A 21,525-nucleotide genomic window follows, 5' to 3' on the forward strand; every position below is an offset into this window, starting at 1 on the left:
TTCCGCGGGCGCCGCAGGGGCGGCATACCAACACTATTGGGGGCGTTCTATTTCTGGGTTTGTATTCAACTGTGATACCACTTTGCATGGCGGAAGGCGTTTACGGTATGTAGTGCGGACATGGCTTCTGGGAAAGGGTTAGATACAGGACGGGCATTCTGGGTGAATGGTTCCGGTACAAAGACGCGCAGCTCCGTAAATCTAACTGGCAGCTTGGGCGATGCTGCTGGCTTTATTCGTGATTCTTGTCGTACGAATATACGGTGCGACTAAACCAGTTGGTCGAAGGGACTACTAGTACTCATAACCCAACCCATAACTTGTCAAACCGATGAGTTTTGCCTGTTGAAACCACTCCAACTGTATTGTTAAAGATGCAATGCAATGCGTATCCTACAACAAGCTCACCTCAAGAACGGATGCTTTTGGTTTTGGCGTCATATGGCCCCTTCAGCTCCGATATTTTATCAGCAATCCTATCCCAAGTTTGAGTTAGTCCTAATACCTCATGTCAATGTGTATACGATTAACTAGTGAATTCTATCTTCTTCTATCTTTTTTGAATCTTTCCTCATCAATGTGTAGACATGTGACTGAGCAGCAGCGTTCTTCATACCCCACCTCTCGACTTAGTTGAACCAAACAACTCCACCACAGAAACAGACAACACACACAGAATCAGGTCCATTTCCGTACACACAGTTTCTGCACGGATTTCAGAGAAGAGTCTAACAAGAGAATATCAGTCCCTTCTTTTTCCCCACTGTTCTCACCACACCATCAATCAAATTTCCCAGCAAAACTCAGCACAATGGCATCATCAGCCAGCGGAGCCCTCCCGCACATCGCCGTCCTCGGCTCCCTCAACATGGACCTGGTCGCCTACGTCCCGCACCACCCCCGGCCGGGCGAGACGCTGACGGCAGACAAGTTTGTCACGTCGCCGGGAGGCAAGGGCGCCAACCAGGCCGTGGCCTGCGCCAAGCTCTCGCGGAACCGTCCTGGCAAAGGGGCAAAGGGCAGGGAGGAGGAAACGAAGATGGCCTCACCTACCTGCTTCGCAAACTACGACGGTGATGATGGAGAAGGAGCGACTGCCCACGTCAGCATGCAGGGCTGTGTCGGGTCCGACGGGTACGGGGCGCAGCTGCGGGCGAACCTGGCGCGGCACGGGGTGGATGTCGACGGGGTGGAGATCAAGCAGGGCCTAAAGACGGGCGTGGCGCTCATCATTGTCGATGGGCCGACGGGGGAAAACAGGATTGTGCTGAGTCCCGAGGCGAATCATGCTGGCTTTCAGGAGGAGGAGGAGGAACAGCAGCAGCAGGGCGGGGCTCCGCGTTCGGACAAGGTGAGGAAATTGCTGCAGGGAAAGGCGGGTAGAATGCCGGACTTGCTTATCATGCAGCTGGAGATCCCGCTCGAGATCGTGGTTGCCGCTGTTGAGGTCGCTCGTGCGGAAGGGGTGGATGTGTTGCTTAATCCGGCGCCGGCGAGGAAGTTGCCTGAGGACGTCTTCAATGGGTTGGCGCATCTGGTGGTGAACGAGACGGAGGCCGCGATTCTGGGCGAGGTGGAGGAGAGGGAAGTGGACCAAGTAGAGGGGTTGGAGACGGTTGCGAAGCGGTTTATTGACAAAGGGGTGAGGAACGTGATTATCACACTAGGGGGGCGGGGGGTGTACTACATGAGCAAGGACGGGAGGAAAGGGCTGGTGCCGGCTGAGAAGGCAAATGTAGTCGATACTACGGCTGCAGGGGACACCTTTGTAGGGAGATATGCTCTGGATGCTGTTGGGAAGAAGGACGCCGAGTTTGACATCGAGACAGCGGTCAGTAAAGCAAATAAAGCGGCAGCGAAGACGGTCGAGAGGGTGGGCGCACAGGACTCGATTCCTTGGAGGGATGAGTTGGAGTGAAAAGAAGGGTTTCAATTCGCGAACAAAGGACGAGTAAAGCTAAACACTGGTGTTTCACCGTGCCGCAGCTCAGGGGTTGCTATTGCTATGTCCTACGGGTTCACATAGGCTGGCTTGATTGTATTGTAGCCATCGTGTCGCACCGGTTTGATGCTCTCCAGGTCAAAGTTATTCAGCACGCGCAGATTGAAAGGCCGCACGTCGATGTTATGCGCCCGACGCTTCCGCATATCTTCTGGCAGTGCGGCAATCTCCTCATCTGTGAGGGGATTCAGGTCGAGGAATATCTGTACTCCGCATGTCTTACATTTTGCGATTCGCCCGACACGCGAGTGAGTGACATAGTAGCTCAAGTTCTCAGTCCCCTGAATAGCAATCTGGTCTTTGAGGGGGTATATCCAAATGTATCCGCCCTGGCGGTGGTCAGCAAGCTGCGCATTCGAAATGATGAAAGGGATTTAGAGGAGAAGAATCGGCATAGTAAGTACCCGCTGACAGAGGCTGCAGTTGCACTCGATTATACGCCCCTCGTAGCTGTCCAGCGAGCCCTTGACCTTGAGTGTGGCTGTCACGGCCCCACAATGGCAGCTCCCGTAGTAGGTCTTGCCCTCGGCGAACCCGGCAGGGTTAGGTTCAGGACCCGAATACGCAGGCGGCACGTATTGGGGATCCAGCGTATCACCGTTGAACCTGGCCAGTCCGGGTTAGATGATGTTCATGAAGATGAAGACAAGAGGGATGCTTACGTTGATATCTCTAGGTCAAAGACATTGAGATCTTGAATCGTTCGGGCCTAAACCGCGGTTGTCAGTCCATGGCTCCATGGGTCCGTGGGCTGCCCGTCATCAAAGAACCTGAAAATGAAGTTGTGACTCACATTGATGCCCGCACCTGTAGCGCCGACAGCCATGACAGCAGTCCCGCAGTTCTCGCAAAACTGATGGGTCATCTTTTTGTTGCCAAATTCGTAACCGACAAGCGTCCCTTCACCTTTGACGATTTTCGGCGGCTTGTCGAGCAGCAACCAGAGATAGGCTTTTTTGAGGCATATGCTGCAGCGGCAAGCCATCGCCGATTTGATCTCGGGCATCTCCATCTCGAAAATGAATGCACCGCAACGGCAGTTGCCACGATACTTCTTTGTATCCGCCATCTTGTCAATGAAATTCCTTCCTGGTACTGTTCAACTCGTCCCTGCGATTAGCGCAAGGTCAATCAAGAACTCGCTGAATGAGAGGAGCGCGACTCAGATTTATCGTTCTGAACCTGTGTCGGACTCGGAACCTCCTTTTCCAAAGCCCGCAAGACAAAGGATGCAAAGGAACGGAACGGGTAAGCGGAAACAGGCAGCAGTCCGCTAACTCTCCTCACCGCCCTGCAGGTGACTCAATCCAGGTCTAGCCGTCGGAAGTTTCGGAGAACACGCTTGACGCGATTAGACTCAGCAATGAATGTTCAAGCCATCGCGAGCCAAACACGCTATCAGGTGACTAGAGCAGCCTGGTCCTCGTCAGCCCTCAAGCAAGGCTTGGCAGGGGTGGAGGAACCACTTTCTTGGGACTAAGCTGTCACCTTATCGCCGCCAATCAATCGACCCAAGCTCTCCAAGCTAGGAGCTGCTTCCGACCGCGCCGAGGCGGCCTCGGCCTGAAGGGAACCTGGCGAGCCTGGGAAGACAACGGCGGTGAACCCCATGCCCGGGAAACACCGGCTGCTTGGGCATTGGCTCCAACGTACGGTGTACTGTACGTAAAAGCTCCATGATCGGCGAGAACGCCCATATCGTTAGTCGTTAGCCAAGTTAACTACGGACTTTGCCAGTTTGCCAGTTGGTCCATTACTACTGACTTGCCCCGGCATCAGTCGCATCGATGATCGTGGGGCAAATTACGCGAGATGAAATCAAATAAACCGGATGACTTTGGTTAACTGAACAGCAAACGAAGGTTACCTCGATGCAGAGCTCATCAGCCAACAAGCCATACCATGTCCTGAGCAAGAATATGATAACTTATGGAGACCTTCATGGTTCTGGGCGTGGGGTGTTGTTCAGACGAGATGAGCTTGGCGACATATATATCCGGAATGACGTCTACTTGTACAGTACCTATGAGCCCGAGCAAAGGCCGTCAGAGCTGCAAGCGGAATTGATACTTGAGTACCTAGATCCATCCTCGCGCCACCCTGGAAGTCTTCATGCTTCGATCTGTCTTGGGTAGATCAGGGGTGTTCCTTCTACTTACCTAACTACTGATTTCTGGATAGGCCCTGCTGCATGCAATAGACGGTATTGTCAGTTTACAAGCATCCATTGTTGTACTTGTAAGTGTGTACATCCGTTCCTAGAATCAGTGATCCTCGATAGCCTAAATGGTGGTACAAAACGAACCCCGCGATCCAAAAGCCCGAGATTCTCAAATTCTCAATGGCAAGGCGGGGTCTTCGGACACTAATGGAGAGGGGTAATGGAGGGGTAGATACTCCGTAGGCGCCATCGTCATAGCGTTGCTGGCTTTGCCCATTAGATCTACAATAAACTTTCATCGAGGCGCTTGACTGCTTTGATTCAGACGGGCAGCTCCGTCTCTCAGCTTTTGCTGGCCCTCGACCGATTTGCAGCACCCATTCAGGCAACACTTTCCATCTCTACCAAGTAGGCTATCCAGGACTGAATTGAACTGCCGAGAAGCTGGATTGAGTTGGAGCAATATGTAGCAACCCAACTAGGTACTGTACTGTACTACATGTGTACGCTTAGCTTATGGGCAAAACAATGATGGCAGAGGTGGATCCATCCTGTCAGGAGCAGACAAAAGCCCACAAGCCCCGAGCGACTTTCCTGTTTGGCTCCCGGCGTTCCGACCTGCTGCCAATACGGCATCATGTTCCGCTGATTCGACGCGGCTTCGATATGTGGCTCGGACCCCTTTACGCTTTCTCCCAGGTCCCAGGTAACTGTACTGTAAGTGATTGTGTTCATCTCTGCGTCGTTCGGGAACCTGGGCCTGGACACGGGGCGCACGGTATCCATGGATGCACAGACGACGCTAGCTGCCCCACCACCCTCTGAACCGAGCGTGGGGCTCACAGCTCCTGCAAGATAATCTGCCCTGTGATTTGTCCCTTGCATCTCCAGCTCCCACGCTTCCCCAAACATGGGGCGGTGCTCGCGGCATTCCATGACAAAACGATTTCATATTCCAAGCGCAGGTGTACTTACCTGGACGGCGCCGTTTCCGTTTCACAGCGTCAAGACACCGGAAACCGCCACGGCCAGGCGGATGATCTCGGGAAAGGACGGCCGCTGCACAGTGCCGCTAACGGCAGAGCAGCTTCCCACTCCCAGAGCTTCCAGGTTGGCACCAGGTCCCGACTCCCGCTTCAGGAATTCCGATTGCCAACCGATGGGGAACGGCGCCACACCAGGTCGTCGTCGTTCCTGTCTTCCAGATCTTCGATGGGGTCTCCAATGCTTGTGTCTGTTTCCCTGATTGGTGGTTGGTGGCAAATCCACCGGACGATGGGGAGGAGCGGCCATCGGCAGTGGATGGTGCCTTGACTTCAACGAGGAGTTGAGCCATTGATGACAAGGTAGGCACGACTTTGTTAGCGGCTCCCGCTTGCCAACGCGATGGTACGGTACAGTACCTGCTCCAGCGGCTCCTCCGCGATGAGCTTAATAATTTGGAAGCTTCCATGTTCGATCTTTGTTCTACGTTCCGGTCCTGGAATCGGAGCTCACCAGCATCTGCTCACATATATACTTTCTGCATTCCAGTTCTCCCTTTGGAGTCCCAAGCCTTCGGTATCAGAGGCAATCGGCACCAATTCACAAAGCAGTAGCTATGTTAGGCCTCGACCAAGCCACCGCCATGCCAGAGTCTGCATTCCCTGGAATTGGGACCCCCAAAGCCAAGGGTGTCCCCAAGCTCTGTACGGCCATAGGCCAGAAGCTAGACGTTATCGATATCCGTCATGCAGCTGTTGAGGTCAATCTCAAGGCCGAAGTTCTCTCCCTCTTCCGCACCAGGGATGGGCCCAGGAAGCTCCCCACGCTTCTTCTTTACGATGAAAGGGGCTTGCAATTGTTTGAGAAAGTGAGACTCTTCTGGATCCTGGCGCAAGTTGCCAGCGGCTTAGAATCAAGCTCCCGCTAACCCGTTTCAGATCACGTACTTGGAAGAGTACTACTTGACCAATGATGAGATTGAAGTGCTTGAGTCCTGTGCTGCCAGCATTGCCAAAAACATCCCTTCCGGAGCTATGGTCATTGAGCTTGGAAGCGGGTTAGTTCCCTAACACAGGCCCCCCCACGCCGCCTGGCCAGTGACCTCAAGCTTACGGCAGTGGTCTGTGTCTAGCAATCTTCGAAAGGTCAACCTGCTTCTGCAAGCTCTCGAAGACGCGGGCAAAATCATCGACTATTACGCCCTGGATTTGTCCCAACGCGAGCTTGAACGAACCCTAGCTCAGCTCCCAACATACAGACATGTCCGGGCCCACGGCTTGCTGGGAACCTACGATGACGGGCGGCAATGGCTGAAAGATTCGTCGAACGCCCCGAGGCCCAAGTGCATCCTGAGTCTTGGCTCGAGCCTGGGTGAGTTGGTTCCTTCCAACCCTAACCACCTGGGCCTGACGGGAACGGCTGCCAGGGAATTTTGATCGAAGCGAGGCCGCCGCCTTCCTCAAGGAGTTTGCCGACGTTCTTGGTCCTGGAGACACCATGCTGATTGGCCTTGATGCCTGCAATGACCCGGCCAGAGTATAGTAAGTGCCAACCCCTCTCGCACCACCCCGTGTCTGACATAGGTACTGACGGCGGGTTAGCCACGCCTACAACGGTATGTGTGCTACCACGCCTCTCCCATAGTTAGGCGTGCTGATTTCAATGTTTCCCCTTGATAGATAGAGAGGGTCTCACCCATGAGTATGCGCTCCCTCAGCCATCTAATGCGGGTGGTCACGTTGGGCGATGCTGACGGGTTCAGATTCATTCTCAATGGCCTCCGCCATGCCAATGAACTCCTCGGGAAAACCGCTTTCGTCGAGTCAGAATGGAAGGTCATTGGCGAGTATGTATATGACGCTGAGGGAGGGCGGCATCAGGCCTTTTATTCCCCAGTGCGTGACACGATTGTTTTGGGAGAGCTCATCCGATCGCATGACCGGATTCAGATCGAACAGAGCCTAAAGTATTCTCCAGAGGAAGCAAGAGAGCTCTGGAACAGGGCAGGTATGACGGAGCTTGCCCTGTGGCGGTGCCGAGATGAATATGGTGAGTGGATTTTATGCCGCCTTCCATCCATGGCAATGCAGGGGTTTCGATCTCGATCAAAGTCCTCCGGGATACCCCACGTTTTCACCACGCGTGGGGCGAGTGGGCGGGTGTCGGGCGATGGTGAGACACATCAGACGATCGCTCTGTGCCCTGGCTTGCCGCCTCTGGCCTGCTACTGGTGTCGAGCTGCGGGGTCGGAACTTCACATGAGATCTTGAACAACAAAAGGTGCCCCCTGCATTCTGACTGACTGGACCGCACTGTGCAGGTCTTCATATGCTCGTCAAACCTAAAATGTCATTCAGCTTGAATCCTTCTCTGTACGCCCGCAGCCCGCTCCCATCTCTCGAGGATTGGGAGGCGCAGTGGGCTGCCTGGGATGTCGTCACACGCCAGATGCTGCCGCACGAGGAATTGCTTGAGAAACCCATCAAGCTCCGCAACGCATGCATTTTCTATCTGGGCCATATTCCCACCTTCCTAGACATCCAGCTGAGCAAGGCGACGAAGGAGCCGCCTACCGAGCCCGCATACTTCAACACCATCTTTGAAAGAGGAATCGACCCCGATGTCGACAATCCAGAGCTGTGCCATGCGCACTCGGAAATTCCAGCAGAATGGCCTCCTGTGGATGACATCCTGGCCTATCAGGGCAGAGTACGGTTCCGGATACGGCATCTTTATGAGAATGGGTCCGCCAGCATCCCGCGACACGTGGGCCGGGCAATCTGGATCGGCTTCGAGCACGAGCTGATGCATATCGAAACGCTTCTGTATATGATGCTCCAGAGTGACAGGACGCGTCCGCCGCCTCATGCTCCGGCCCCGGATTTCGAGAAGCTTTCTGCCAAGGCACGTTCTGAAAGGGTCCCAAATGAGTGGTTCGACGTTCCTGCCCAGCGTATCACAATCGGGATCGATGATCCGGAGGATGGAACCGATTTGGATGTTCACTATGGCTGGTAAAGATCATCTTCGCTCAATGACTCCCATGGTGTGACTAACCGATCCCAGGGACAATGAGAAGCCCGTAAGACAGGTGGATGTTCCAGCGTTCCAGGCCCAGGGAAGACCCATCAGCAATGAAGAGGTGAGTCCGGGCGTGAAGTAGTTGCAGGCAAGGCACTGACGACTCCTAGTACGCGCAATACATGTATAGTAAGCACATCACCAAGGTCCCAGCCTCTTGGGCGCAAGTACCCGAGACTCTTAAGGAAGGAACGGATGGAGCAGGTGAGGCTGTGAATGGCTACACAGACGGCGCGGACAACAAAGGCCCAGAAAAATCCACTCTCCCACAATCTTTCCTTGAAAGCAAGTTCGTTCGGACGGTTTATGGGTTGGTACCCCTAAAACAAGCACTTGATTGGCCAGTGTTCGCATCATACGACGAGCTTTCAGGCTGCGCTGCATGGATGGGAGGACGCATTCCCACATTTGAGGAAGCCCGAAGCATCTACGTTCATGCAGAAGCGCTGAAGAAGAAGGAAGCGGAGAAGAAACTTGGAAAGACGGTTCCCGCGGTTAATGGGTAAGCCATAGCCGCATAGATTCAAGCTTAGTACTAATTCGCGCCGCAGTCACCTGTCGAACAATGGCGTTGAGATTTCGCCCCCAATGACCCCGCCTTCCACGGTCGTGTCCGCCGCCGCCTCGGAGGTGGATGCCGAAGAAGCACATGAAATTGAGAAAACACCTGAGCTCTTCGTCGACCTTGACGGCGCCAATGTTGGGTTCCAGCACTGGCACCCAGTGCCTGTCACCAGCAAGGGCAATTCCCTGGCCGGACAGTCCGATATGGGCGGGGTTTGGGAATGGACCAGCTCCGTGTTGCGTCCGTGGGACGGCTTTGAGGCCATGCCTTTATACCCAGGATACACGGCCGACTTTTTCGATGAGAAGCATAATATTGTATTGGGCGGGTCGTGGGCCACTCACCCACGCATTGCAGGCCGTAAGAGTTTGTAAGTGATGACAAGTCCCCATTTACTCGTTTTCATACACGCCATTTTCATTTGAACAAAGTGTCTCATGACTCATAGACTGACATGGGAGACAGTGTCAACTGGTACCAACGCAACTACCCGTATGCTTGGGTAGGTGCGCGTCTGGTCCGCGATATGGAGTGAACTTCATATCGTCAGTCTAGTGGCAACTCTTATCGAGCACCCGGGCGTGGACTGCACGTGGATCGTTTCGACAACGGGCAAAAGTGTGCTATGTCGATTTTGTGGATTTTACGGACCTGAAAAGTGTTTATGTTGGCGACGGATTTCCTCCTCCGTTGCATGACTACATTAGTAACTAGTCACAATCGTCTACCGACATTTGGCAAATCCAGAGGACATTTATGATAACCTGGTTCACCCAACTCTAGGCTTGTCTGGGTCTGCTGTCAATATTCCTCTACTCGGAAAGATATTGCCAGGGAGTCAATGAAACACGGCCAGTAAGTCGACGGTGCAGACATCATCCCAAGGAAGGGGCACTACAATACTGATTGAGTACTCTCATCCTTTCATGCTAGTAGGGTGGAAGCAGTGGTTGATCTGTGGCTAAGCCGTCTACTGGAACTGGTAACTTCTCTGCTGGGTGGGTTTGTTCTGCGGAGGACTTCAAATGGCGTAGCTGGAAGCCGGGGAAAGGGGGTATGTAGTCTAATCCTTACACAAGCCTGGGTTCCAAGTCTGGATTGCCGTCACGGATACAACTACCTATAACATACAACCGCTAGACTACCTTTTCCCCAACAACCTAAGACGCCTAATCATGCAGTAAGACAGATCGCTTAACAGCCCGCGCAATCGCAAGTAGGTAGGGACCGTAGGGACCGCTATTGGCCATAAACGAGCAAGATCGCTGGCAGGCCTGATAACCCGCGGCAGCGAGCTAGGGCATAACTCTCGAAGCGAGGCATCCTCTTTTCGAAGGGGGCACCGTGGCAGGCGGGTTAGAGGGTCGTTTCAGATAAAATACGACGGAACATATGGGAGACAGGAGAACCCATCATATATAGTCGTCGACCATCTCCCAGATCTGCGACGTCATCTTGACGCCCTGCTCGGTGATGATGCCGTCGATGAGTTCGGGATCCGTGTAGTCGACCTCATCCTGCTCCGACAGCATTCCGGCCACGGCATCCGGGTCGGCCAGGCCTATGTTTTCAAACTTGCTGATGTCACGCTGCTCGACGCCGACGCGGTTGACCATGGGGTAGGCGATCGGGGTCTTGCGGACAATCTTGTGCGTCTCGGCGGCGACGTAGAAGCGCTTGATGGCTCCCTTGACCGTCTTGGTCAGGTGGGCGAGCTGTGCCGTGCCCATTCCAGAAATGATGCCGCCGTTCTGCATGACGACCTCGGTCCCGACAAGCACGAGGTTGATGTTTTTCTGGTTGCCGAGCATGTAGGCGACCTTGTGCGGGGAGATGGTCTCAACCTCTAGCCCGGCCTCGCGGAGCTGGGCGACGGCGCGGTGGCTGCGCGAGTCGGTGGTGCCGCGGTCGACCACGTAGATGACCTTGAAGTGCTTGCTCGGGTCGGCGGCGGCGCGCAGCAGGATCTTGGTCACGGTGCGCGACCCGCCCGCCGTCAGCACGGCGCACCCGTCCGACACGTACCGGCTGCCCCAGATGGCGATGTTGTCGCGCGCCGCCTTGGCCCGCTGCGCAAAGAGCTGCCGGTTGTCGAGCAGGTGCTGGCGCGTCTCGTCGAAGCTGAGCACCCGGCCCGAAGAAGAATAGGAAGAAGTACCCCCCGCACCCGCACCCGCGGCCACTTGCCCTCTAAGCGCGCGCAGCAGGTACTGTATGAAAAGGTCGGCTCCGGCAAGTAACGGCAGCGGGTTGGGCGTCGAAGCGAGGAGTTTGGCTTTTTCCTTCTTCACAATCTCGACGGTCTCCATTGCTGTGGACGACGGGATCATGCGTAGCACCTCGATCAGGGACTCGATGGCTGCTACCGGCATGGTGATGTCGGGGTCTGATTGGAGCAGCTCGCGGTAGGCCCGGACGATGCTACATCATGTTAGCAGACGGTAGGTAGACTTTCTCAAAGAGACTCGGGTGCTGCTAACTCGAAGGGCGCATTCTGCTGCTGGGATGGAGCTGCGGGGGAGTGATCATCTGTTTGCGTTCGGAGGGGCAGGGCCGCTGCCTGTGACGACTCGGGCGCTGCTTGTAATGGACCGTCCCTGGACATGGTGCACGTAAAGTAGACTGAAGCTATAAAGTTTGGGAGCGGGCTGCGCCACAGCATACAGCTGTTCCACAGAAGGCGCTCGTCGTGAGTGTAATGCGTGGTAGTTGGTACGGAGTGTTGATTGATGGGAGTCACGTCGCGCCGAGGAATAGTGGAACCGCTATGGGAGTAGACAAGTGTATTCTCGTGAGCAAGGCTTAATTAAAATGCATAAGCTAAGAGTGTTGCAGTCGAAGTCGGTATCCAACGTTGGTGATTGTCCGGATCCGGCAGTAATTGACTGAGTGACTCAAGTGTACGAAGTAAAGTTCATTGGACTGGGACGCCATGTGATTCTGCCAGCGTACACCGCCGCAATCCGGTCTCAGGCTCTCAGCCTTCTTCAGCCTTCGCGGGGTACGTACAGTACAATACAAAATATATGCACGGTACGTGTAAAGTACCGCGGGGGCGGGGTAAAGCACATTGGCGGGATTGCTCGGCACTGTGAAACATGGGACCGAACTAAATCAGGGACCACCAAGCCTCAAGGTCAAACTGTTCATCCCGGATTGCTCATTGATCTGTTCTGTATATGCCATCCTCTGGCTTTTCTTCCAAACCACTACTTGATCCAGAATCACAATGGATTCCTCAACTGAGATACTCGACCCGGCTACGGGCCGGCCCCTACCCTCAGACGCCATCGTGCGAGTCCTCCGTACGTAAACCTTCACTCCCTAACCCCTTTACCATACGAAGACAAATTAATAACACCCTCCCCCAACACTCAGACGTAACCCACCCAGTCCACGTCTACGCCATCCCTCCCGGAACACTATCCACCAAGGCCGGCTACGCAGCCGCGTCATGGACAGCCGATCCGCGCAACCACATCTTTACCGCCCGTCTGCGCGTGCTCGAGACATCCTATACCACTTCCGGCACCACCACCACCTCCTCCTCCACCAATGACGATGATAGTGAGCAAACCGTCATCAAAACAAACGTGCTGCTCGAAGACCCAACATCAGGCGCCCTCTTCGCCGCGGCGCCCTACACCTCATCCGCCGCCGTCGAGCCCTGCAGCGACAGCAGCCGATTCTTTGCGCTGCGCGTGCAGGACCCGTCGACGGGCCGCAAGGCGACGCTGGGCGTCGGCTTCGAGGAGCGCAGCGACGCGTTCGATTTTGGCGTCGTCCTGCAGGAGGCGCTGCGCGTCAGTTCAGGCAATAGTACTAGTGCGGGTGCTAAGCCAACGTCGGCACCGTCAAGAAAGGGGCTGATGGATGACGGGCCTTCTTCTTCTTCTGGAAAGGGTCGGTCGCGGAGTGATGGGCGTGATGATAATGATGGTGGTGGTGGCGGCGGTGGTAATGGGGAGAAGAAGGATCTCAGTTTGAAGGAGGGGGAGACTATCACGATCAATCTGAAAGGGACCAGGTTTGGGCGACGGGCTGCTGGTCCTGGTGATGGTGGGCGGCAGCAGCAGCAGGGAGGGAAAGAGGAGGCGGCGGCGGATGGGAGGAGTCTGGCGTCCTTTGCGCTGCCCCCGCCGCCGGGGAGTAATACTGCTACCACTGCAGGTACGGGAGGGGGTGCGTTCCTGCCACCACCGCCCAGTGCAAGGGAGGTGAGGGCACAAAAGAGGTTGTCTGCGCAGGACTTGGGATTTGATGATGGCCAATTTGGCGAGTTCGCATGAGATTATGCGCTGACGATGATGATAATGGTGTTGTTGATTGACAAACTGTATAGATCTGCCCTGTCGGCCTCTTTCCAGCGATTACCCCTTAATCAAATACTAAATAATGATGCCACCAAAAGCGCACACGTACTACTTAGTATTACATTCTGGTACCTGTCATTCACACATTGATTCCCTGGGCAATGACTGCCGGTGACTGCAAGCTGTTCCTCCGTGACTTGGGCCACAAATTCTTTAAATTCGGCAAGCTCATCCGCCTGTCCTTCGTTCTGTGCGGCAGCGGGAAGTAGTGCGACATCCTGCGCAGCCGCGCTTTCCATGGCTGCCTCTCCTCGCATTCCGACTGTTCATCGTCCGAGTCCCATCCAGACTTGGGGGCTTCCGAGACATTTGCCTGGTCACCTCGCTCGCGGGTGTACTCGCTTCCAGCCACGTCTGGGCCATTTTCTGGGCCATTTGACTGACCCTTGTCGGCCGCCTCGCCAGTAGATTCCGGAGGCTGGGTCTCAATCTCCGTTTCCTTAGCCGCCGTCCCGCCCGAGTTGCGGGACCAGATGTCTTCGGAGAAGATTATGTCCCCGGAGGGAGTGAAAGCCGGAGACAGCGGGCTCAAGGCCGAGCTGCACGAAAAATAGTCCTGAGAGTGGCCGGTCAGGGGGGTGGGGGTGTCGGAGCACGGGCTGACTTCGGGACCGCCAGCGGCCGAACCAGGGGGATACTTCATATACTCCATGGTTGGCGCTGGTTGAGGCATCTGCTGTTGATGTGCCTGCATCCAGCGGCACCGGTTCAGTAGCTCGACGTGAATCTCATCCAGCCGCAGCAGAATCAGCTGCTCCTGCTGCGTGCTCTTGGCAATCTTGGTCTTGATTGCGGCAGCCTCTCTCGTGCACCTCCTCGCCTCGGATGCCGTCTGCGCGGCAAGGAGCCGAGCTTCAACGGCGGCAAACCTCTGATGCAGATGGGTTGACCTGACGTCTTCCTTCTGCAGATTGTAAACGAGATAGGAGCGCTCGTTGTAGAGCTCCTCCAGGGGTCTAGGGTCCAAGCACTGCACTGGCAACATGTAGTTGACTGCCGGTGGTTCGGCCGGGTTTTGGTTGGCCGGGTTTTGGTTGGCCGGGTTGGGCTTGGTTACCAAGCTGCCGGTCCTCAAGCAAGGCGGCCGCGGCTGCCTGCGAGGGCTACCCGGGCCAGTCCGTTCCTGATCCTGGGATGGCACTTCCTGGAATTCCTTTCCGGTGATCATGTCTCGCTCAAGGCCGGGAGAAGCGGACAGGCGGCTCTCAATGCTCTGCGTCTCGGAATGGGGGGATGTCCTTGTGGGGAGGGCTTGGGGAACTCGGCCTTCCGGTATCAGCGTTCCATTGGAGTGCATCGTGGTGAAAGATGGAGCATGGAACTGAGTTCGGTGGTGTCGGAACCCTTGATTGACCAGCTAGCCCGGTTGCCCATGGCTCGAGAAGGCGAGGATTTTATCTCGGATACGAGCACCTGTCAAGCTTCCCGAAGTAGGTAAACAAAGATCGAAAGGGGTTCTAGAAAACATTGACTTGAGGCATCTCTTTGTCTTAGTTCAAGCGCCAAGCACTGCCGTTGCACAAAACCACTCCATAGCTTCGGAAGATGCCGCCTGAGGACATGCCCGACAGCTGAGGTTTGGGGCGAGAATATGATGTCGTTGAAAGACACCGGTGCCGAGCTGTTGCTGCCGAAGAATTCTATTTCATAAACTGAAGCCATCGTGCCTAGGAGGATCGCAGAATCTCCACAGCCCTGCCGCTTCTGCCGCCTTTCTTGCTGATGAGATTTCCTCATTCGTGACGGCCCGGTTGATGTCTGCGTAGCGTTTCTCCGCGGCATCTCCGTCGCTGGTTCTGGTGGATGTGTTGGACCTGTTCTTTGGCTTGCCCACATAGGCGTCGGGGTGGTACTGCTCCATGATGTTGACGAAGCAGTCTTTGGAAACATGGTTTGCCAGAAAGCGCATGATTTCAGCCGTCTCGGCCTCGAACCCAGGCATGACAAGGTGGCGTACTAGAAGGCCCTTCTTGGCTATGCCGTCCGGAGTGAAGCAGAGATCCCCGATTTGAGCGTGCATCGCTTTGATGCTCTCCCGCGCAGTGGCCGCATAGTCCTCCGCCTTCAGGAGTCGCTTGCAGCTAGCCGGCTCCCAGAGCTTGAAGTCTGGAAGGTAGATATCCACAAGCCCGTCGAGCAGCTCGAGTGAGGCTCGCGAGTCGTAGGATGACGTATTGTAGATTATGGGCAGCCTCAGCCCTTTGTCTCGCGCATGGAGGATGCTCAGTGCGACCTGTGGGACGACACTGGACAATGAAGTCTCAGCTTTCAGCTCCCGTAACTGGCCAACCCACAAACCCATCAAACATTCAACGTCACAAACATTTCCATCGCGGACTCACTCACTGTTCGGGCGTTATCAAGTTGATATTGTGGACGTTGCCCACGTCCTGCAGCTTGAGGTACCAGTCTCCCAGCTCCTCGGGGGTCAGGTCTTGGCCGTTGCGCTGGTGGGCAATGTCGTGGTTCTGGCAAAAGACACAGCGCAGGTTGCACATGCTGAAGAAGACGGAGCCGCTGCCGTTGTGGCCCTGGATGCACGGCTCCTCGCCAAAGTGCGGCGCGATGACATTAACCTTGGCCTTGTCGCCGATGAGACACATGCCCGTCGTCTCGAAGCGGTTGACGCCGCAGAGACGCGGGCACAGGTTGCAGTTCCGCAGGTGCGCGTACGCAGCCGCCCGCTTCTTGGCCGCGTCGACCGAACTCAGCAGCATGTACCGCGGCGTGTAGTCGTCGAGGAGGAACGGAGGTGCGAGATGCAGCGCACGTCGGCGGCTGGCGTTGACGTGCAACTTGTTCGGTCGTTCAAGACGCACAGCGGGAGCAGGCCGTCTGCACAGAAACCGCCTCATTGCATGCATCCCGTATCCATTCGGTGTTATTTTGACTATATGAAGGCTCGAGATTTACACGCGGCAGCCTTGTCGAATCGTCGTTGCAAACCCCCCAACAGTTTTCAGTTTTGTGTCGTTTTGTTTGATGAGTGTTAAGTGACGAAAGCTCGCCAAAATCAATGTCAGAGAAGGAAGGATTTGTCGGGTACTCACAGCAGCTTTCCAACCTACCCTCAACGGTCAACCATACACCGGACATATTTGAAGCCAGCACCCATGACGGGATTTCCTAGATGTACTGTACAGTACATGAGTAAGGTAGCAATAGCCATACCTCCCTACCCTCTCTCCATCAAGACCGCATACCTCTCTCCCTATCACTTCGACACCGACCATCACTCAATCCCCTAATCCTGTCCTCCTTGTAATAATCATGCAGCTGCTCGCATGCTAGGAATCGAGATCCTAGAAGACTAGATCTACACAGTAACGTTACACAGTGAAGATCAAAAGGGGATTTATTAGCTCCGATCCACGAGACAAGGAAACAAAACCCCTTTGTACTCGACAACGGCTCTGATGCAATCGTAGGGCTGCTCTCGGTCCCGAGCCTAAAAAAAGCCCGAAGAGCAAAGAGCCCACAACATATCTGCCATTCTCCGAGTGAATGCATACATACAGTATCTCAACTGCATCGACTCTGCACGCTGCGGCCCCTCTCAGATACCCAGCAGCAGTCATACCCAGAGGGAAGGGGACAGGAATAGGTATCTGCTTTAGTTTGTACTTCCCGGGCCAACCGGCAACTTCCATCCTCTTAGCAACATATATGACAACAGATCCAATACCACGCCCCTCCTTATATGTACACAATACTAACAACCCAAAGAAGACGAGGAGAAGTACGCCAGCCTCACTTCCTCCGTTTCCCGCCACCAGCCCCGGCATCTCCCGCCTTCCTCTTCTTGCCCTCCCTCTCCCAGTAGGCTTTATTCTCCCTCTTCTCCTTGTTCTGCAGCCTCTCCTCGATCTCAGCCACCTTCTTCCTGTATTCCTCCCGCTTCTCCTCCTTCTTGGCCTTGCGCTTCTCCACCTGCTGCTTCCGGATGGTCGTGAGTTTCTGCATCAGGTCCCGCGCCTTCTTCTCCTCGCCCCGGACCACCACCGCCCGCTTCTGCATGTACGTCTCCTTCTTCTGCGGCTTGGTCTGCACAATCTGCGACTTGAACGGCAGCTCCGCCGCCAGCGCCCGTGGCACTCTAAGCGGGTTGAAATGCCGCGTCGGCCGCTCAATCTTGCGGTACTGGCTGTTCTTGAGCTGTGGCGTCTCAATGTTCTCGTCGCGCCGGATCTCGCCCGTAAGCCGCATGCTCTGCCACCCAATCAGGTTCGTGGCCGGGTTGTAGAAGCGGTGCGGTTTGATGGGATACCACGCCCGCAAGAAGACAATGTCGCTGAGGAGGATCTTGTCCTCGAACGTGGCTCTGAAATGACCGTCTGGCTTGGCGAGAGCCCGCTTGATCTGACCGCGCACCCCGGAAACCGTCTTGATGGCAGCCCCTTCGAACTTGGCAATCTCCAGTGCTGAATTAAACATGTCCTTGATGAATGCCGTGTTCTTGAAAATCTTGTACGGCGTGCCAGTCTGTGTAGTATGTCAGCATATGAGGACGAAAAGAGCATGCAGCGAAGCGGGCCGACGTACCAGCTTGAGCTTCTTGACAATCTCGGTAGACTCGTCAACGCTCAACACGGTGCCTGTTGCGGCGATGCGGAAGCCCGGATTAGAGGATGAGAAGGACTGGAAGCAGCAGAAGCCTGTGTTGGGCGCAATCAAGGGCCCGTAAAAGGTACCGAAACAGTGCATATGCTCGGGCGTGTATTTGAGCATCCTGTTTCTCGTCCGAGAATCCGATATTGAGTAGATAGGTAACGTCTGAAACCTTCGCCAGCCGAGGGAGAAGATTAGGGGATCACCTGTCTTGACTATCCGGGCAATTAGCACATATCATGGCGCAAGCATGGCCTGTCTAGGGGCTGGGCAAGCCGAACTTACGGATCTTTTTATGCCACCGATGCCGCTTGATCCTGACTTGAACAAACCCAAACCTGTCCTCAGTAGCCGAAAGGCCACCAACGACAATGGGCATCCTCGCCTGGAACCTGTTGACAAACTCGGCCGGGACCCCCTCTATAACCATTTTGGCGTACTTGCCCGCCCGGTAGCCCTCAACTGCAGTCCGCTGGCTCTCATCAAGCTCCTCAAACTCGGCCTTGTTGATTTCGAGTTGCTTCTGTAGCATGGCTTTCTGCGCGTCGTACCACTCATCCTCGCCGAACTCTTGGTCACCACCTTCTCTCCTAGCGATTGCCTTGTCATTATTGAAGCCCTCGCGATCTTCCTCCTCGAACCGGAGCTTAAGTTCTTCTTTGCGGCGCGCGTTCTTTTCTCGTTCTGCTTCTAGGCTCTCAGCGGGCTGCTCGGGCTCCTCCGGGCCATGGGTTTCCCCTGTTTCGAGATCCTCAAAGGCGCCGTCGCCTTCGTCGTCCCCGTCCTCATCCCCGACACCATCTTCGCCGTCGTCATCATCGTCTTGATCCCTTTCCCCGTCGAGCAAATTGGCCGTGGCAAACCTACTCCTCAGAGCTTCGACAGCATCCTCGTTCGACCACTTCGCAGCCAGCGCTTGATAGTCAAACCGGGGCACTGATCGGTCCTCCTCGAGATCGTCCTCGCCATCTTTTCCAGTCCTCCTGAAAAATGCTTCGTCATCCTCTTCAATGTCTTCTTCCATATCTTCGTCCTCCTCACCACGCCATTTCTGGAGAGCTTGTTTTGGTGTGAGTGTATCGTCATACATGAACCTTGCGAGGTCCACTGCTCGGTACGGTCGCCTTTTCCCGTGCAACATACTTGCTCGCTCCACCAAATTGTCCTTCCATCTCAGTGCCGCTTCTTCCTCATCTGAGCCGAAGTCCTCCTCCCCATCCTCCTCGCCATCAAAATCATCGTCAGAACCTTCCTCCCCAGAAAGGGATCCCAGGTCGGAATCGCTGTCGGCAAAGGCAATATCTTCGTCCTTGTTCTTGTCGTCTTGTTTCCGGAACATCTTCCCCAGCTTCTTTTCGTCGAACTCGGCCTCGACATCGGACTCGTTGGGGTCATCACCGCTGACAAACCCCTCATCTTCTGGCAGTTCCTCTTCCTCGTCCGAGTCATCCCGCTCGGCAAATCGCGCCTTTCTTTGGGTTTTTCTCCCGCTATCACCTTCGCCCCCGTCGGGAACCTCGGTGATTTGCTGCCCGCTCGCAAAGAGCTTAACTCCCTTGTCGGTTTGACCTAGCAACCTCCTCTCCCCTTGTAAATCGACAATGAGCTGCTCGCCCTCGCCGCGCTCAACTCCCTCAGCGTCCTTGTCGAAGGCAAAGCCCTTTTCCCTGGTGATGACGATGTGATCGCCCGTGATCTTCAGCCCGCTTCGATCCGCCATGGGCGCCCACAGCTTCTTGTCCTTCTCATCAAGACGCCGCCTCCCCGTCTTCCCTGTTGCCTTCGCAATTGCCTGCTCCATAGCAGGAGTTGGACACGGATCGGGCAAAACTTCCATACTGGCTATTGTAAAATCGCCGAGACCAGCAATGTGCACTCTCTGTCCCTGGGCGGCAAAGTTGGTGCCTCGGAGGTAGCCAGACAACTCAATTGATCGGTCGCACTTGTCGTCGTCTTCGATCCTGGTCGGATGGGTTATGTCTCGGTAGTTGTCGATCACCGTGTACGGGTGCGAATTCCTCCAGACAAGCGGTCTAGGGTTCTTCATCACGGAGAGGAAGCGTGAGAGGTTATGGATTTCGCGGTCCGGGTAGCGACCGTTCAGAACACCCGAGAGATAGAACAAGTGGGCTCCCTGGTAGAGTTCAGTCCATAGCCTGTGCTTCAACCTCTTCTTGGCATCCTTGAGAGCTTGCGGTTTGCGGAACAGGTCGAGATGGGTGAGGATGCCGAAGACATTGCCCGGCATACCGGTGGCGGCCAGGATGTTGAGGAACTCCATCGTCTCCATCTCGAACCCATAGTTCCCGTCAATCATCAAAAGCACGATATCGGCCACTTTGGCAAGGTCGACCATAGCCTCCAGTTCGTTCGGACACTCGATGAAGGTTAACCTTTGCTTCTTAGATGTGACGACGGTAATCGGCCCCACGGGGTCGGAGATGGTTTCTTTGGCATATCGGCGTATGAGAGATTTGCTGTTCGGTTCCTCTAAAGTTAGCCAGGGCCAGACAGTGGTGCAGTTACATGACGCACAGTAACGTAGTTTTGCCCACACCTGGCGGTCCGACAATCGTGACGAGTCTCGGAGGAGGTTCATCGGGAAGACGGTCAACGAGGGGCACATGTAGCCGTTTCTCTTTGATCTAGCAGATACAGTCTTAGTATATACCTCACAGAAGAATAGACTTGATAGACGCGTACGTCGTGTGAGCGCGCTGCCTGTCTTGCGAGCTTGCCGGGGTTGGAGACCGCGAATGCCTTCGGGTTCGGTCCTGAAGTCGCGTGTTAGCCACACCCGACAGTGTCCCGCATTGAAACATTCATCCTGCAAATAGGCCACCAACCTCCTGAGTGTTGCTTCTTCTTCTCTTTTGATTTTTTGGACTGCCTATGCGGCTTGTGACTTTGCACGTCCATCTTTGCGACTCTTGCGACGATCAGTGAATGCCAATTCCAGGTGCAGCAGCTCCAGAAATTTTTGGGTGATTGATTGTCTGCGATAAGAGATAAGCATATCGATAAGCCCAATGGTGGGGTTGGTAATTGCCATTGCGGATTGCGGGGCTGGGGCCGCTTGGGCATCTCGAGGGCATTCGAGGCATTGTTGCAAACTGCGCTCGACCTCGATGGTTTCATCCAATCTTTGGGACGTAGCCTCTGTAGCAAATTTCAGGGTTCCATGTTTTCTCTGTTTTGCAACTGCGCGCAGATCCCATGTACGGGCCCAGTTGTAGCCAAGCAGGATATCGCATGTACTGCGATAACTATTTAAGAGCCGGACATGCGTGGCCAAACATTCATTGCGACAGGAATGGCATGACGATGCAATGCAGCCAACCCAATCTGCGCCTTTGCACAAGTGAGCAATACAAACTCGTCTGACCCTCCATAGTAACCTGGCGGGTCCCGCGGCAAGTCAGGTCGAGCGGACTGTAGGCCGCAAGGTACCTCTGTCTCTCTGTGTAGGCTCGCCCTGGTGTTGGTTGCCTCTCATCAGATCGATTGGCGGCATGACGTATTTGCTCCTCCACAGTTGGGTTGGTGGTCCCTTTGGCGCCGCGTCACTCGATACCTATCTAGTGTTCCGCTTACAGCCGCTGGAACCCCTCTAATCTTGGTGCCCATTAAGGTAGGAAGGGTACTTAAAGTGGCAGACGGCCCAGTCGCTTTGATGTTGAAATCTCATCGTGTCCTGTCCCTTTATTACCATCCTTCAGTTCTTCGGTATCGGAACCACTGCCATTTCTCA

General features: G+C 55.0%; 9 protein-coding genes across 9 annotated transcripts; 3 read left to right on the plus strand and 6 right to left on the minus strand.

Annotated features, from left to right (window-relative positions):
- Nucleotides 1-479: 479 nt before the first annotated feature.
- On the plus strand, nucleotides 480-2,280 carry N656DRAFT_779557 (ribokinase-like protein). Its single transcript, XM_064815218.1, has one exon. The coding sequence runs from the start codon at nucleotides 812-814 to the stop codon at nucleotides 1,916-1,918; it is 1,107 nt and encodes a 368-aa protein (XP_064669641.1). The 5' UTR covers nucleotides 480-811; the 3' UTR covers nucleotides 1,919-2,280.
- Nucleotides 2,011-3,071, minus strand: N656DRAFT_710317 (uncharacterized protein; the record flags this gene model as incomplete). Its single annotated transcript, XM_064811663.1, has 3 exons — nucleotides 2,011-2,331; nucleotides 2,407-2,608; nucleotides 2,773-3,071. 3 exons carry the CDS (start codon nucleotides 3,069-3,071, stop codon nucleotides 2,011-2,013), a joined length of 822 nt encoding a protein of 273 aa, XP_064669642.1.
- Nucleotides 3,072-5,763: 2,692 nt separating this feature from the next.
- On the plus strand, nucleotides 5,764-9,328 carry N656DRAFT_710432 (uncharacterized protein; the record flags this gene model as incomplete). Its single annotated transcript, XM_064811677.1, has 12 exons — nucleotides 5,764-6,015; nucleotides 6,086-6,204; nucleotides 6,280-6,518; nucleotides 6,574-6,688; nucleotides 6,749-6,762; nucleotides 6,827-6,848; nucleotides 6,910-7,196; nucleotides 7,468-8,161; nucleotides 8,214-8,289; nucleotides 8,339-8,730; nucleotides 8,780-9,163; nucleotides 9,259-9,328. 12 exons carry the CDS (start codon nucleotides 5,764-5,766, stop codon nucleotides 9,326-9,328), a joined length of 2,664 nt encoding a protein of 887 aa, XP_064669643.1.
- An 877-nt stretch (nucleotides 9,329-10,205) lies between these two features.
- N656DRAFT_798434 (nagb/rpia/CoA transferase-like protein) lies at nucleotides 10,206-11,398 on the minus strand (the record flags this gene model as incomplete). The annotated part of the gene is made up of 2 exons (XM_064817757.1): nucleotides 10,206-11,214; nucleotides 11,274-11,398. The coding sequence occupies 2 exons, from the start codon at nucleotides 11,396-11,398 to the stop codon at nucleotides 10,206-10,208; spliced, it is 1,134 nt and encodes a 377-aa protein (XP_064669644.1).
- A 493-nt stretch (nucleotides 11,399-11,891) lies between these two features.
- Nucleotides 11,892-13,209, plus strand: N656DRAFT_779564 (DUF1681-domain-containing protein). The gene is made up of 2 exons (XM_064815219.1): nucleotides 11,892-12,098; nucleotides 12,172-13,209. The coding sequence occupies exons 1-2, from the start codon at nucleotides 12,023-12,025 to the stop codon at nucleotides 13,080-13,082; spliced, it is 987 nt and encodes a 328-aa protein (XP_064669645.1). The 5' UTR covers nucleotides 11,892-12,022; the 3' UTR covers nucleotides 13,083-13,209.
- A 36-nt stretch (nucleotides 13,210-13,245) lies between these two features.
- On the minus strand, nucleotides 13,246-14,463 carry N656DRAFT_768749 (uncharacterized protein; the record flags this gene model as incomplete). Its single annotated transcript, XM_064813649.1, has 1 exon — nucleotides 13,246-14,463. One exon carries the CDS (start codon nucleotides 14,461-14,463, stop codon nucleotides 13,246-13,248), a length of 1,218 nt encoding a protein of 405 aa, XP_064669646.1.
- Nucleotides 14,464-14,811: 348 nt separating this feature from the next.
- N656DRAFT_789773 (uncharacterized protein) lies at nucleotides 14,812-16,021 on the minus strand (the record flags this gene model as incomplete). The annotated part of the gene is made up of 2 exons (XM_064816815.1): nucleotides 14,812-15,412; nucleotides 15,513-16,021. 2 exons carry the CDS (start codon nucleotides 16,019-16,021, stop codon nucleotides 14,812-14,814), a joined length of 1,110 nt encoding a protein of 369 aa, XP_064669647.1.
- A 171-nt stretch (nucleotides 16,022-16,192) lies between these two features.
- Nucleotides 16,193-16,796, minus strand: N656DRAFT_107240 (uncharacterized protein). Its single transcript, XM_064808496.1, has one exon. The coding sequence runs from the start codon at nucleotides 16,674-16,676 to the stop codon at nucleotides 16,356-16,358; it is 321 nt and encodes a 106-aa protein (XP_064669648.1). The 5' UTR covers nucleotides 16,677-16,796; the 3' UTR covers nucleotides 16,193-16,355.
- Nucleotides 16,797-16,916: 120 nt separating this feature from the next.
- N656DRAFT_789774 (DUF663-domain-containing protein) lies at nucleotides 16,917-20,693 on the minus strand (the record flags this gene model as incomplete). The annotated part of the gene is made up of 6 exons (XM_064816816.1): nucleotides 16,917-17,648; nucleotides 17,709-17,989; nucleotides 18,060-20,251; nucleotides 20,310-20,419; nucleotides 20,478-20,548; nucleotides 20,621-20,693. The coding sequence occupies 6 exons, from the start codon at nucleotides 20,691-20,693 to the stop codon at nucleotides 16,917-16,919; spliced, it is 3,459 nt and encodes a 1,152-aa protein (XP_064669649.1).
- Nucleotides 20,694-21,525: the final 832 nt, after the last annotated feature.

Source organism: Canariomyces notabilis, assembly GCF_033297395.1.
Source record: "Canariomyces notabilis strain CBS 508.74 unplaced genomic scaffold N656scaffold_12, whole genome shotgun sequence".
NCBI classification, from domain to species: domain Eukaryota; kingdom Fungi; phylum Ascomycota; class Sordariomycetes; order Sordariales; family Chaetomiaceae; genus Canariomyces; species Canariomyces notabilis.